Genomic DNA, 15,736 nt, shown 5'->3' on the forward strand with positions numbered 1-15,736 from the left:
GAAGAATCCGCGAGTTTCTCTGTGAGTTTCCCATTACGTCGTTGTGCACTCAGAGCTTGTTTAGGGGTTTTTTCGCTGTAAAAATAAGTTTTCTTCCCACGCACAACGGACACTAATGTTTTTGTCATTTTTTATGGAATCAAACTCAAAGTAGGGTCAGTACTTCCACGCTTTAAACACTGCATGCTCATACTCTCTCCCGCACTCGATATATGATCCATTGTTGATCTGCACACAGCTGTTGTCACGAACGTCGCACTCGCTTACGTCACTGTCATGAGACATTCTCGCAAAAACATCACGGTTTTAGTAACGCAGTAACGCAGCGTTCCTGCGGGAAAGTAACGGTAATCTAATTACCGTTTTTGCAATAGTAATCCCTTACTTTACTCGTTACTTGAAAAAAGTAATCAGATTACAGTAAAGCATTACAAGTAATGCGTTACTGCCCATCTCTGCCTGTCACCAGGTGAACTATGGGAAGGAAGAGAGCAAATGAAGGCAGTGTGATGCTTTGGCAATGTTCTGCTGGGAAATCTTGTGTCCTGTCATTAATGTGGATGTTGCTTTGAGACGTACCACCTTCCTAAGCATTGTTGCAGACCATACACATCCTTTCATGGAAACTGTATTCTCTGATGGCTGTGGCCTACTTCGGCAGGATAATGTACCCTGCCAAAATAGTTCAGAAATAGTTTGAGTAGCACAATAACGAGTTTGAGGTGTTGACTTGACCTTTAAAATCCCCAGATCTCAAGCCGATCAAACACCTGTAGGATGTGCTGGATAAATAAATCTGATTAATTGAGGCTAGACTTCATAGCTGACAGAGCTTAAAGGACCTCTTGCTAAGTTTTTGGTCACAGCCAAGAAGTTGCTAATGAGCAGCAAAAGTGTAAAGTAAGTGTAAGTTCCTTCTGTTCCAGAAATGTTTAAGCTAGATGGCTAATATGTATTTACGTGTAAATGTGTTTGTCAGGGGCTGGGTCTGTGACCCAGCATTTTGAGTTTGTTTTGTATTTTGTATTTTCTTATGTTTAGTATGTGAGTTCTTGTGTTATTCTTACTTAGGGTCTAGTTGAGTTTTAGTTTAGCCAATATTATCATCTATGTCTCCTTGGTTTATGTGTCATGTTTCCTTTCCAGTTTATCATGAGTTTCATGTCTGTGTTGTGTCCATGTTGTCAAGCTTGAGTGTCATGTCTACAGGGAGTGCAGAATTATTAGGCAAATGAGTATTTTGTCCACATCATCCTCTTCATGCATGTTGTCTTACTCCAAGCTGTATAGGCTCGAAAGCCTACTACCAATTAAGCATATTAGGTGATGTGCATCTCTGTAATGAGAAGGGGTGTGGTCTAATGACATCAACACCCTATATCAGGTGTGCATAATTATTAGGCAACGTCCTTTCCTTTGGCAAAATGGGTCAAAAGAAGGACTTGACAGGCTCAGAAAAGTCAAAAATAGTGAGATATCTTACAGAGGGATGCAGCAGTCTCAAAATTGCAAAGCTTCTGAAGCGTGATCATCGAACAATCAAGCGTTTCATTCAAAATAGTCAACAGGGTCGCAAGAAGCATGTGGAAAAACCAAGGCGCAAAATAACTGCCCATGAACTGAGAAAAGTCAAGCGTGCAGCTGCTAAGATGCCACTTGCCACCAGTTTGGCCATATTTCAGAGCTGCAACATCACTGGAGTGCCCAAAAGCACAAGGTGTGCAATACTCTGTCATGGTCTGGGTGGGTACCTGCAGGTCTCCAACGGCGACTCCTCCTCCTTTGGGCGGAGTTCGGTTGCTCCTCCCTGGCTGACCACCTGTGAGCAATTATTCCAGCAGTATATCAGACCTGTGCACTCAACCGTTCATCGCCTGAGCATCTGCTATCCCCATAGGTAGCACCTGGAGTGGAGGTCTTGTCTCCCTCATTCCCGCTTTCCTGGACCTGGGCCGCTTGCTGCTGATACGACGTTGCCTGCCGGCCCACCACTCACTTGCCTGCCTCCCCACGTCTCGACCGCTTCCGGGCCTTCCGCTCCACCTGTCCCCTCCACCTGAAACCAATGCCCCGGCCCCTACGTAGTCCTGTTTCCACCTCCCCGATGCCTCTGCTGTTCAGCTGTCTCCTAGAGGTGTCTAGGTCACCCTTAGTTATCTTAGATTATCCTACGCGCCACTAGTGTGGTGGCGTCGTTTTTGTTTTGCTTGTGTTTGCCTGGGGGCGGAAATAAATCCTTTGTTCCCTTACTGTCTCGCTTCCGGGTTGGTTTCTGCACCTGTGTCCATCTCTGTTCCCTCGTGCCGCTGGGCCGTGACATACTCAGAGACATGGCCAAGGTAAGAAAGGCTGAAAGACGACCACCACTGAACAAGACACACAAGCTGAAACGTCAAGACTGGGCCAAGAAATATCTCAAGACTGGTTTTTCTAAGGTTTTATGGACTGATGAAATGAGAGTGAGTCTTGATGGGCCAGATGGATGGGCCCGTGGCTGGATTGGCAAAGGGCAGAGAGCTCCAGTCCAACTCAGACGCCAGCAAGGTGGAGGTGGAGTACTGGTTTGGGCTGGTATCATCAAAGATGAGCTTGTGGGGCCTTTTCGGGTTGAGGATGGAGTCAAGCTCAACTCCCAGTCCTACTGCCAGTTTCTGGAAGACACCTTCTTCAAGCAGTGGTACAGGAAGAAGTCTGCATCCTTCAAGAAAAACATGATTTTCATGCAGGACAATGCTCCATCACACGCGTCCAAGTACTCCACAGCATGGCTGGCAAGAAAGGGTATAAAAGAAGACAAACTAATGACATGGCCTCCTTGTTCACCTGATCTGAACCCCATTGAGAACCTGTGGTCCATCATCAAATGTGAGATTTACAAGGAGGGAAAACAGTACACCTCTCTGAACAGTGTCTGGGAGGCTGTGGTTGCTGCTGCACGCAATGTTGATGGTGAACAGATCAAAACACTGACAGGATCCATGGATGGCAGGCTTTTGAGTGTCCTTGCAAAGAAAGGTGGCTATATTGGTCGCTGATTTGTTTTTGTTTTGTTTTTGAATGTCAGAAATGTATATTTGTGAATGTGGAAATGTTATATTGGTTTCACTAGTAAAAATAAATAATTGAAATGGGTATACATTTGTTTTTTGTTAAGTTGCCTAATAATTATGCACAGTAATAGTCACCTGCACACACAGATATCCCCCTAAAATAGCTAAAACTAAAAACAAACTAAAAACTACTTCCAAAAACATTCAGCTTTGATATTAATGAGTTTTTTGGGTTCATTGAGAACATGGTTGTTGTTCAATAATAACATTATTCCTCAAAAATACAACTTGCCTAATGATTCTGCACTCCCTGTACGTCTCTCCATGTTTTCTGTTTTATTCTGAAGAGACCAGTGTTTCCATGTTGAGTGTGTTTTGTTTTACTTCCCCCTGTGGCGTCATGTTCATTTGTATCAGCTGTGTCTCTCCAGGTGTTTCCACTTCCCTCATTACCCTTCTGTGTATTTAAGTCCTCTGTCTCCTTCTGTTCTTTGTTGGGTCATCTGTTTGTTTTCATGTCAGGTCTGAGAGTTTTTGTTAATGTTAATGTTCTGTTTCGTGTTTGGTTTGTTTCATAGTTACGTTCTCACATGTTACTGTCCAGTTTCAATTCAATTCAATTCAATTCAATTTTATTTATATAGCGCCAAATCACAACAAAAGTCGCCTCAAGGCGCTTCATAGATACAGAGAAAAACCCAACAATCATATGACCCCCTATGAGCAAGCACTTTGGCGACAGTGGGAAGGAAAAACTCCCTTTTAACAGGAAGAAACCTCCGGCAGAACCAGGCTCAGGGAGGGGCGGCCATCTGCTGCGACCGGTTGGGGTGAGAGAAGGAAGACAGGATAAAGACATGCTGTGGAAGAGAGACAGAGGTTAATAACAGATATGATTCAATGCAGAGAGGTCTATTAATACATAGTGAGTGAGAAAGGTGACTGGAAAGGAAAAACTCAATGCATCATGGGAATCCCCCGGCAGCCTACATCTATTGCAGCATAACAAAGGGAGGATTCAGGGTCACCTGGTCCAGCCCTAACTATATGCTTTAGAAAAAAGGAAAGTTTTAAGCCTAATCTTAAAAGTAGAGATAGTGTCTGTCTCCCGAATCCAAACTGGAAGCTGGTTCCACAGAAGAGGGGCCTGAAAACTGAAGGCTCTCCCTCCCATTCTACTTTTAAATACTCTAGGAACAACAAGTAGGCCTGCAGAGCGAGAGCGGAGCGCTCTAATAGGGTGATATGGTACTACAAGGTCATTAAGATAAGATGGGGCCTGATTATTTAAGACCTTGTATGTGAGGAGCAGGATTTTGAATTCAATTCTGGATTTAACAGGAAGCCAATGAAGGGAAGCCAAAACAGGAGAAATATGCTCTCTCTTTCTAGTCCCTGTCAGGACTCTTGCTGCAGCATTTTGGATTAGCTGAAGGCTTTTCAGTGAGTTTTTTGGACATCCTGATAATAATGAATTACAGTAGTCCAGCCTGGAAGTAATAAATGCATGAACTAGTTTTTCAGCGTCACTCTGAGACAGGATATTTCTAATTTTAGAGATGTTGCGCAAATGGAAGAAAGCAGTCTTACATATTTGTTTAATATGTGCGTTGAAGGACATGTCCTGGTCAAAAATGACTCCAAGGTTCCTCACAGCGTTACTGGAGGCCAAGGTAATGCCATCCAGAGTAAGAATCTGATTAGATACCATATTTCTAAGATTTTCAGGGCCGAGTACAATAACCTCAGTTTTATCTGAATTAAGAAGCAGAAAGTTAGCGGCCATCCAGGTCTTTATGTCTTTAAGACATTCCTGCAGTTTAACTAATTGGTGTGTGTTATCTGGCTTCATGGACAGATAGAGCTGGGTGTCATCTGCATAGCAGTGAAAATGTATGCTATGTCTTCTAATGATGCTGCCTAAGGGAAGCATGTATAATGTAAACAGAATTGGTCCTAGCACTGAACCCTGTGGAACTCCATAATTAACCTCAGTGTGTGAAGAGGACTCTCCATTTACATGCACGAATTGGAGTCTATTAGATAGATATGATACAAACCACTGCAGTGCAGTACCTGTAATACCTACAGCATGTTCTAATCGCTCTAATAGGATATTATGATCAACAGTATCGAACGCTGCACTGAGGTCTAGCAGGACAAGCACAGAGATGAGTCCACTGTCAGAGGCCATAAGAAGATCATTTGTAACCTTCACTAAAGCTGTTTCTGTGCTGTGCTGAGCTCTGAAACCTGACTGAAACTCTTCAAATAAACCATTCCTCTGCAGATGATCTGTTAGCTGTTTGACAACTACTCTTTCAAGGATTTTTGATATGAAAGGAAGGTTGGAGATTGGCCTATAATTAGCTAAGACTGCTGGGTCTAGAGATGGCTTTTTGAGTAAAGGTTTAACTACAGCCAGCTTGAAGGCCTGTGGTACATAGCCGATTATTAGAGATAGGTTGATCATATTTAAGATCGAAGAATTAATTAATGGCAGGACTTCTTTGAGCAGTTTTGTAGGAATGGGGTCTAAAAGACACGTTGATGGTTTGGAGGAAGTAATTATTGAAGTTAACTCAGAAAGATCAATTGGAGAAAAAGAGTCTAACTTAATATCAATGGTACTAAGAGTAGCTGTAGATAATATTACATCTGTGGGATGATTATTGGTAATTTTTTCTCTAATGATAAAAATTTTATTTGTGAAGAAGTTCATGAAGTCATTACTAGTTAACGTTAAAGGGATGGTTGGCTCAAAAGAGCTCTGACTTTTTGTCAGCCTGGCTACAGTGCTGAAGAGAAACCTAGGGTTGTTCTTATTTTCTTCAATCAGTGATGAATAGTAAGATGTTCTGGCTTTGCGGAGGGCTTTCTTATAAAGCAGCAAACTATTTCTCCAGGCTAAATGATGATCCTCTAGATTTGTGACACGCCATTTCCTCTCCAGATTACGAGTCATCTGCTTTAGGGTACGTGTTTCAGAATTATACCACGGAGTCAGGTACTTCTGATTTGAGGCCTTAGTTTTCACAGGAGCTACAGTATCCAGAGTCGTACGTAGTGAGGAGGTGAAATTATTAACAAGATAATCGACCTCTGTTGGGGTAGCGTTCAGATAGCTACTCTGCTCTGTGTTGGTACAGGGCATTGAAGATGATAACAGTGGGTGGATTATATTCTTAAACTTAGTTACAGTGCTTTCAGAAAGACATCTACTTTGATAAAGTCTACTCTTCACCGCTGTGTAATCAATTATTGTAAAAGTAAATGTTATCAGGAAATGATCAGACAGCAGAGGGTTTTCAGGAAACACTGTTAAATGTTCCGTTTCTATGCCATATGTTAAAACAAGATCTAGAGTGTGATTAAAGTGGTGGGTGGGTTCTTTTACATTTTGAGAGAAACCAATAGTTTAATACCAATGTTTAATAGTTTGGATTGTTTTGTTTTGAGTATTGCTGTTTAGTTTGTTTTTTCCACTGTAAGCAAACTGTTATTCATTACAATTAAATTTCATGTTCTTGCCCATCGTCATTATCCCAATTTAAGTTTCAGTTTAGTTTCACCCTTGTTTTGCTTTGCCTTGTTTTTCTGTTTTTTGTATCAGCTGCAATTTTTTTTTGTTTAGACACCAGTTCATTTCTCCCGTGTCTGCATTTTGGGTCCTTTCCATAAAACACAACGGCATTTCCTGCTGTAACACTGTTGCTTTCTCGTGATTATTTTTCTTGTGTGGTTGAAATAAAATAACTCCTTCTACTGGTACTGTAGGTTACTGCGACTTCTGCATGCATGTCCATTTCACTCGTTGGCAGCAAAAGATGAACTACCACAATATTAGGCAGGTGATGTCAGTGATTTGTCTGATCGAAGAAGATGAAGCAGTCAGATATCATCTACAATGACCCTTTCGGTTGGTGTCAAATGTTGACCTAATGTTAGCTCAAATTTCTGACAGGTTAATCCTCAGTCCTGAACATCCGAATGCAACAAATGGACTTCAATCCTGACCAAGTCCAGGTAGGTAGTCGGAGAGCAAAGAGGTGGAACAAAACTGAGTCAAGAAAATACGGCCTTTAAGTCTGACATCATTAGCCGTTTCTGGATCCAAACTCCACTTCAGGTCCCAAAGTCAAACAAACTCTGCGGCATCACTGAGAGTTAAAAACTGTCTAAATCCTTTCATCTGTAATAAAATGAACAGTGTGGCTGCTCTATCAGGTGTAACAATTAATTTTAACATCCACTAGATTCTACCAAAACAGAATCTATGAAGTTAGCATTGAGTTAGCTCACTAGTTTCCATCTAAAGATGATATACCATGTTCTGACTGAGGGATTTTTGAGAAATTAAAATGTACAGCTAGCTATCATCTCCGACATAAATGAAGACAGAAAACTAAACAGCAGTGACGTTTGTAGGATTACTGAAGTTGGCCTAGCTGGTATATAATGATGTGCTACTTTTTGGCTAGCTACACAGCTATGGTTAGCATAATATAAACACAGTTAAGCTGGAGGATGAATGTAACTTTTTTCCACTCAATAAAAGTTAACAGGAGGGTTCCCAATGGTCAGGGACAAATGCAATCACACGGCAGGATGCTGTAAATGGACAAAACTTTAGTCAGGAGAACAACTGACATAATCTATCCACAATATGAGGTTAGTCATTAACAGACTGCTGCATGGGCTGGGCTGTAGCTACATCGTAAGGTTTTAAAAACTGAGCTTTAAAATAATTAGTGGTAATAAAAAACAGGAGGACTGACAGTGATCACTGCTCTTTGTTAGGGTTGTTCAGATTAAATAGAACAAGATACAAAGCACTAAAACATGTTAAAAACACAACAGCCTTAATGGACCCAGAAGCAGGGTTCATACGTTGTGAGTTCACAACTGTAAACATTTAAATATATCACTTTGAAAAGTCTAACCGCTGCACTAGTCCTATACTTGTGTTACAAGGACAAGCAGGCACAGAAAGGTAACAGTGGTTGCATCCTGTCAAACACAGTGCCTTTTACCATCTTTCTATTTAGATGTGTCAGTGCAACGGCCTCTGCGGTTTCAGCAGGATGTGCTCTTACGCTCACACATACCTCATGACCCAAGGACCACTTGCTGTAAACACCCAACAAAACTGTAGTTTTCAACAGGTCTTGTTTATTTCATGCTGCAACTCATATGAGCTCAGAATACTTCTTTTATCAGGAATGCAACACCATTATTGTATAACTGTGATTATTCAAACAGCAGTTGAGTAGAGAGTAAAATAATCTGACACAGATGCTGAAACTCAGTAAAAATGATATGAATTAAAAATGTGACATTGCATTTATGCAACTTAAGAGCAACGATTTCCTAATCCTGAATGTTGAACATCAAAATCCTGTGTTAATACAAATATTCCTGATTATCTCTTTCTGGACCCAGAAGTTGCCGTTTTCTTGTTTAACCTTTTATTATCTACAATGAGCTCACTGCCAGAATCAATATTCTGTATACTCAAGTTATTACTCAACACATGTTTTTGATTAAATGTGTTTTCATTACAGAGTGGGGTATACTGGAAATGCAGGTAAACTGGTCCAATAAAAAAAATGATCATGTTTGTATAACATATTTAATGCAGACCAAGCTGCATTTTCTAAAGTTTTAGATCTGATTACGATTCATAATTTTTGAATATAGGCTATGTCTAACCGTGTAATTCTTCTTAGATATCATACTGTATTTTCCACTACAGGCTGCAGTAAACATGTGATCGTGACTTCCATACAGTAGATACTGTGTCACCTCTGGCTGGCCAATCAAACACATTCTTGCCTCTCAAAAGCAGCACAGTAACCTTCATTTTACATGAGAATCTTACCACAATGGTGTCTTCAGTGTTTGTCTTCAGGCTTCTGTGCCTGTTCTTGGGAAAAATGGGTAAGTTCCATTATCATGAATTCAGATTTTTGTATTGTGAAGTTATTACATTGAACTGAATGTACATTTGTTTGTTTTTTTTCAATTCCACTACAGTTCAGATGACAGAGTCGCAAATGTTCTCATCTGTTCATCAAGAGTCTCGTTTCATATCAGCTCAAGTTGGTGGAAACCTGACATTAAAATGTTTCCATGATGGTGACAGGTCTGCAAGACTTTACTGGTTTAAGCAAAATCTGGGACAAAAACCAAAGATCATCTCTCACTTTTTCAAATATAATGTGAACAACTCTTCTAATGAAGAGCTCAAGAACAACCCACGCTTCACACTGGATACACAAGACGGCAAATATCACTTGACGATCAAGGATTTGCAAGTTTCAGACTCAGCTTCTTACTACTGTGTTTACTATTTATACACTTTAACCTTTTTAGAAAACATCATCATCAGTGTAAAAGGTTCAGGTGTGAACATCAAAGCTGTGGTCCAACAGTCAGCATCTGAGACCATCCAGCCAGGAGGCTCCGTGACCCTGAACTGTACAGTACACACTGGGACCTGTGATGGAGAGCACAGTGTTTACTGGTTCAAAGACTCAGACGAATCCCATCCTGGACTCATTTACACACATTTGGGCAGAAACGATCAGTGTGATAACAAACCCAGCACACAAACGCACACCTGTGTCTACAGCTTGCCAATGAGTAACCTGAGTGTTTCTCATGCTGGGATCTACTACTGTGCTGTTACCTCATGTGGACACATACTATTTGGAAATGGGACCAAGCTGGAGCCTAAAGGTGAGTAACCTTTTCTACCTGTTTCTCACTTTATCAATATTTAAAGATATAGGCAAGAAAAAGCTCTGTTTCTGGTGTGTTGCAGGCACGTTTAATTCTCAGGGCTTGGTGTATTTCTTGAGCGGAGCTTTGACATTCAGCTCCATCCTCAGTGTTTTACTGGGATACTTGCTGTACAAGACAAACAAAAGAAACAGACACCAATCGACAGGTAAGTGGAGTCTTTTAAGCTTAGAACGGTTTTAGCTAAAGTTGGATTTTCAGTTAAATCAATTACTTTGTGTTTCACAAACGGAATCTCAAGCAAGATTTTCAGGCCCCGCAACAAGTTCGGAGGTGAATATCGTTTTTTTTAATGACTTGTTAAAGCGCTCTTCAACAAACTTTTTACAGTCTTCTGTTTTATGGCCATTGTTTACATCTGAAATCATGTTCTTATCTACTTTGTACACATTTTGACAGGGGTACCAGCATGCTGACAGCCTTCATTATGCTGCTTTAAGCATTAAAATCCCCAAGAGATCAAGAACACAGAGAAACAACACCGACGATGAATGTGTTTACTCTGCTATAAACAAATAAAGATAGATATTTGCAAATGAGGTGGCCAATTTTCTTTATCTATTAGAGAAATGCTGTATTGGTGTCTCTTAGCATAGACATTTTTGTACTTTCACTGTGGTAAAATTGTAATGATACAAATTTAGGAACTTCTGCCCTGTTTGTTGTTTTTGTGATGTCAAGGATTCCTCCTTTCTTTCTTGTTCTTTCATTGTTTTTTCCATGTACCAATGCATTTGTAGGAGATATTAATGATACTTTTCTACAAGTTTAATATATGAAACAATGTGCTTGTTTTTATCCTTATTGCTTTTCATGTAATTATGGAGACATTATGGACAAATTCACTGATGATCAAATAAATCTATTTTAGCCAGGTAAAGCATGTTTGAAAGGATTGATTTGTTCCTGTAGAATATAGTAGAGGCTCCAAAACCCCCGCTGTCCACTAATATGATTATGGGGATATGATATATGATATGACTTGAAATTGAGGAACTCCGTGGGACATGTCCTTCGAAGGCCGGAAGTGCAAGGCTGTAAAATGGGACGGTCTAGCTTCTGATTTGCGTAACCAGCTGTCTCTGTGGAGTTTAATAAAGTCAGCTGTCTGCTCCTTGCTATCTAAAATATAATAAAACACTGGAGTAAATTCTCAACCATCTCACACTTCAGTTTAATCCGTTTTCTGTTTGACATTTATTCAGATGTGTAAAAACTATAACTTTAATCACAGCCAAACCGATTTACTCAGGACCAAATAAAACACTTAAAAAAAGCTAAACAATAACATTTTTAAGTTATCTAAGTGACTTATATATCATCATGTTAAACCTGAGAAGCAAAAGACTGCGAAAAGCAAAAGCATCAGAGCACTTTTGCAAATATGCAAAGTCTTTATAAATCGAGCAGATATTTGAAGTTTACACAGCTACATTCTCACCTGAAAATATCTTAAAAGTTTATTTTGAGACTCAGAAAGAGTAATATTAAAACCAAGTAGCGTCGCCTTTGTTTGAATTCTGGGATAGGTTGGGCAACAAAGGATACACCCGACCCATCCTTCAAACCCGGGAAATGAAGGACGCATTTGTCGGCCGCATTTGGAGGAGTCTGAGACAGCCTGCGTCGCCTGGCTGTCATGTAATCGGTCTACAAATGCAGCGTCCGAAGGATGCAACCCCTGAATTTGGACGCAGCTTCTGTCTCCCGGTGAAAATTGCCTAAGTGTTTGCATTACTCCCTTCTTCTAGCTCCAAGTTACTCACCAAGTAGCAAGAAACCTTTGTGGTCACACTGTGAGTGGATGACGTTGACTATGATGTGGTGCCTTCAAACAGGGGAGGAGCCACACACATATATCACCTCAACCTCCTAAAAGCATGGAGAGAGGCTAAAACAGCTTTTCTACTAAGCCTGGTGAGAAATAAGTTGGAGTTGCCCAATTCCACCATTCCCACCTCCCTCCATTATGATGACCATCTCACACAGGCCCAGAGAGCAGCTGTTGCTGCTTTGCGAAAGCCTTTTGCAGATGTGTATCCCCCCTGACCTGTCATACCAGTGTCAAAGAGCACTGTTTTGTAATGTGCCCTTGTGTGAGGTTGCATTAACAGCCCTATAGCTTACCCCAGCATAAGAGACAAATATTGAGAGAAAATTGGCCAAAATGCTAACAATATTAGCAATAGAAGAGTCACACAATGTGTTGTCTAGTCCCATAGGTTTTGCATCAACTACCATAAGGAGTTTGATGTCTACCCAATGCCTCAGGTTGATAAACTCCTGCACTGGTTAGGCACTGCTCACATTTTGCCCTGAAGAAGCACACATCCCAAGAGCAAAAATGAGGTGAGGTGGTTTTTGGAGTTGGTTTGTGCCTGGCTTTGTGTCCAGAGAGGTGGAGCAGTGGGTTCAGGGTGTAGTGTTAGGGGAGGCTGACTGATACAGCTGACCTCAATTATCTGATCATAGAAAACATGCATTTACCCAAAGGTAATCATACAAACACTGGCACTTATTTAATCTTATTTTTTTATAATCTTTGTTAAATGCATCTGTGGTTATTAACAGGAAGTAGACTGTATCCAGAGATGTCTAAGGGACTGAACATAATGGGGAAGTTAGCTAAATAAAATAACATTTGATTTTTCCTTTGCATGCTTGACACGTCTGTAGCAAGCATGACGGACCCCACCACAAAGTTCGTACACTTCGGCAACTTTATTGTGTTGCTATTACTTTCAGCACTCGGCTGCAGCTGCACTTACACACACACAACAATGAACTCAGGACCCAGTTCATTCTTTTTATGTAGGTGAGCCATGGTTGCTGATGGAGTTCCACTCCCCTGCAGCTGCGCCACAAACCATGCCCACCAATGTCTTTTCTTAAATGTATTCTGATTGCAAAGTATTTGGTTTTCAGCTGCAGAGAGACTCCTTTGGCAGTCCATAAAGATTTAATTTAAGGCTGAAAATGTTAAAGAATTAGAAAAAATGTTTTCAGTACCATATATATAATATATATAAATGTATTTTTTTTTCTTAGCTCATTTGCAATGCATGAAGTACTACTAGCTGTGCTGTTACTCCCTGTCAGTCTTAGTCCTGACTCAGACATTCAGTGCAATGATTTACTCTTTCCTCTCTGTGTCAGGTTGTGGTTTTTGGGAGGATGTTACTGTGTTAGTCTGACCAAAAATAGATGCTACCTGAGAGAAATAGCAGCAAAGTCAATTTCAATAGTGTTACCTGAATGGCACTGTCAGTACCCTTTAGGTAACACAGACATATTACCTACAGTCCATTTCAAATAACAGTAATGGCAACAGACCTTCAGAAATAATAAGAACACAAAACACATGCTACCTTTTAACATAAAGACCTACCATGTTACATTTGCTTTTATTCTCACTTCTACGATGAAAGTGAGTTGAAATCTGTTTGCAGTTTTCACAACATCAAAAAAGTGTATACAGACCTCATTACAGTCTGCCTCCTCTGGACAGCATGAGAAGTGTGTCAGTCATACTGTCACAAAGAGATCGATATCATGCGAACATCTAGCAAGTGCCAGGTGCCTTACTGTGTCTCTACTGAGTCTGTAAATGATGAACAGGAATAAGTTCCACAGTATGTTGTCAGTTGTGTTTACACTCTATGTAATGATCAGTTTTAGACTAAAAATATATTTTTAAAAAAACAAAAAAACCATGACACAACCATTATGGACCTGTCGCTATATCATTCTACCAAAGGCAACAAATGTCTGTGTTAAATGCACAGAAGACACATTTCATCCTGGGGGCAGATCACATGGCTTTGCAATGGCCAATCAAAAGCTGTCTTGTTTCTAAAGAGTGGAAAAAAGTCAAGGTTCATTTCATTTAACACAGAGGTTTGCACACGATGACACCTCCCAACTTTGTTTTCTATGTGACATGTCTGATCTTTGGAAATTTAGGTGAGTTATGATTTTTTTTAATCTATCAGTGGCTATGATTGCTCCTCTATACACATGTGTTCATGAAATGTTTCCTGTAAAATTAATGCTGTGTCTGCGTTGTCTCATTCCCTATCAGTTCAGTTGACTCACCAGAATTTCTCCGTAACTCATAAGCAAGAGAGACGGTTTGTATCAGCTATTGTTGGTGAACGCTTGACTTTACAATGTTTCTATGAAGCCAACGATGCAACGAGGTTCTACTGGTACAAGCAGAGTCTTGGACAGAAACCAAAGCCCATCTCTACTCAGTATGTTTTTAAAGCAAATGGGACTTTTCATGATGAATTCGAGAACAATCCACGCTTCACCCTGGATACAGACATAGGGAAAAACCACTTGTATATAACAAACTTGCAGAAGTCAGACTCAGGTTCTTACTACTGTGCAAGGCGGGTTTCTTTAGTCCTAGAATTTGCAGAAGGCACTACTGTCAGTGTAAAAGGTTCAGGTTTAAACATCAAAGCTTTAGTGCAGCAGTCAGCATCTGAGACCATCCAGCCAGGAGGCTCTGTGACTCTGAACTGTACAGTATACACTGGGACCTGTGATGAAGATCATAGTGTTTACTGGTTCAAAGACTCTGGAGATTTTTACCCAGGACTTCTTTACACCCATGGAGGCAGGAACGATCAGTGTGAGAAGAACAAACAAACATACAACTGCACTTACAACCTGCCTATGGAGAGCATAAATGTGTCTCATGCTGGAACCTACTACTGTGCTGTTGCCTCATGTGGACACATACTGTTCGGAGAAGGAACTACTCTGAAATATAAGGGTAAGGAACATTGTCACAACAAATACAATATTGTGCTAATAAAACTCTAAAAAGTGCAAAAAACATTCTGAAATCCTTGATCTGGAATTCTGGGTCTTTACAGACAAGAATAAATCTCACTTCTTGGTGTATTTCTTGAGTGGAGCATTGGCTTTCACCTTCACCATGGTGGTTTCTCTGGCTTTCGTACTCTACAAGATGAATAAAAGAAAAAACTTCCAATCAGGTATGGACCATTGGTGCTACTTACATCTAACAGCTTGTATTCATTTATTTGGCTTTTCAATCAGATTTCAATTGTATGTATTTCACATTTAGAGGCTCAAGCAAGATTTTCAGCTCCCTCTGTAGAGGTATGTTTCATCTGTCTAAACGATTTTACAATTTAAATAACATAAAACACATTTTTCACAGCACTTTTTATTAGAAGGCATTTTTTGATATACATTTCCTTTTTTTGACAGAATGCTCATACAGACAACCTCCACTATGCTTCTATAAATGTTAACATTTCCAGAAAATCAAAGAAAGAGAGGAACAGCAAGACCGAATGTGTTTACTCCAGTGTGAAGCAGTAGGACTTGTCCGAAATCTTCATGGTCCATAAGATGTAAAGTACATAGACTCTCAAGTGTAGTGTCAGGTGGACATTATGTTATCCTTGTGATAACACTGTTTTCTATCCACAACAGTGCACAATTTCTCTGTCAGAAGATAGATTGATAGATAGATAGTGACAGAAAGTGCAGAAAGTGGCATTACAGGACTAGTTTCAACATTGCTGTGTATATAATGAATTTTCATGTCTATATTTTGTCAGAAAATAAAAATTGAAACCCCTGTTGCTTGATTTGCACACCCCTTCTGCAGCTTTGAAAATGTAGGCTTCTTTTTTGTTTTTCAGAGTGTGTCCACTGTTCACTGGAGAATATATATATATATATATATATATATATATATATATATATATATATATATATATATTAGTTAACAATATTTGTTTTGTATTATGACTTTAGATGAAGATGAACACTGAATAAGAGTTATTCAATCTTACAACTAAAAACCATTAATTTTAAGATAATAGAGTCAACAAAAG

General features: G+C 40.0%; 2 protein-coding genes across 4 annotated transcripts; both read left to right on the forward strand.

Moving 5' to 3' along the window:
• Positions 1 to 8,935: 8,935 nt before the first annotated feature.
• LOC146715239 (uncharacterized) lies at positions 8,936 to 10,721 on the forward strand. 3 transcript variants are annotated; one of them, XM_085451661.1, is made up of 5 exons: positions 8,936 to 8,990; positions 9,087 to 9,791; positions 9,877 to 10,011; positions 10,096 to 10,127; positions 10,254 to 10,721. In XM_085451661.1, the coding sequence occupies exons 1-5, from the start codon at positions 8,936 to 8,938 to the stop codon at positions 10,371 to 10,373; spliced, it is 1,047 nt and encodes a 348-aa protein (XP_085307787.1). In that variant the 3' UTR covers positions 10,374 to 10,721. The 3 variants fall into 3 exon arrangements, with proteins under 3 accessions (XP_085307787.1, XP_085307789.1, XP_085307788.1); XM_085451663.1 differs by having other exon boundaries at positions 9,877 to 10,002; XM_085451662.1 differs by having other exon boundaries at positions 9,877 to 9,997; positions 10,082 to 10,127.
• Positions 10,722 to 13,761: 3,040 nt separating this feature from the next.
• LOC146715240 (immunoglobulin kappa light chain-like) lies at positions 13,762 to 15,471 on the forward strand. The gene is made up of 5 exons (XM_085451660.1): positions 13,762 to 13,817; positions 13,936 to 14,637; positions 14,741 to 14,863; positions 14,956 to 14,990; positions 15,102 to 15,471. Exons 1-5 carry the CDS (start codon positions 13,763 to 13,765, stop codon positions 15,213 to 15,215), a joined length of 1,029 nt encoding a protein of 342 aa, XP_085307786.1. The 5' UTR covers position 13,762; the 3' UTR covers positions 15,216 to 15,471.
• The last annotated feature ends 265 nt before the right edge of the window (positions 15,472 to 15,736 follow it).

This window comes from Copadichromis virginalis, linkage group LG3, assembly GCF_057382275.1.
Source record: "Copadichromis virginalis isolate Kocher_CV1m ecotype Utaka linkage group LG3, C_Virginalis_male_GT1.1, whole genome shotgun sequence".
Taxonomy (NCBI): domain Eukaryota; kingdom Metazoa; phylum Chordata; class Actinopteri; order Cichliformes; family Cichlidae; genus Copadichromis; species Copadichromis virginalis.

Coding starts and splice junctions, on each gene's coding strand:
- LOC146715239 (XM_085451661.1), top strand. CDS start 8,936: ATGGTGTCTTCAGTGTTTGTCTTCAGGCTTCTGTGCCTGTTCTTGGGA. Junction 9,792..9,876: donor GACCAAGCTGGAGCCTAAAG/GTGAGTAACCTT, acceptor GGTGTGTTGCAG/GCACGTTTAATTCTCAGGGC. Junction 10,128..10,253: donor GCCCCGCAACAAGTTCGGAG/GTGAATATCGTT, acceptor ACATTTTGACAG/GGGTACCAGCATGCTGACAG.
- LOC146715240 (XM_085451660.1), top strand. CDS start 13,763: ATGACACCTCCCAACTTTGTTTTCTATGTGACATGTCTGATCTTTGGA. Junction 14,638..14,740: donor AACTACTCTGAAATATAAGG/GTAAGGAACATT, acceptor GGGTCTTTACAG/ACAAGAATAAATCTCACTTC. Junction 14,864..14,955: donor AAGAAAAAACTTCCAATCAG/GTATGGACCATT, acceptor TTTCACATTTAG/AGGCTCAAGCAAGATTTTCA.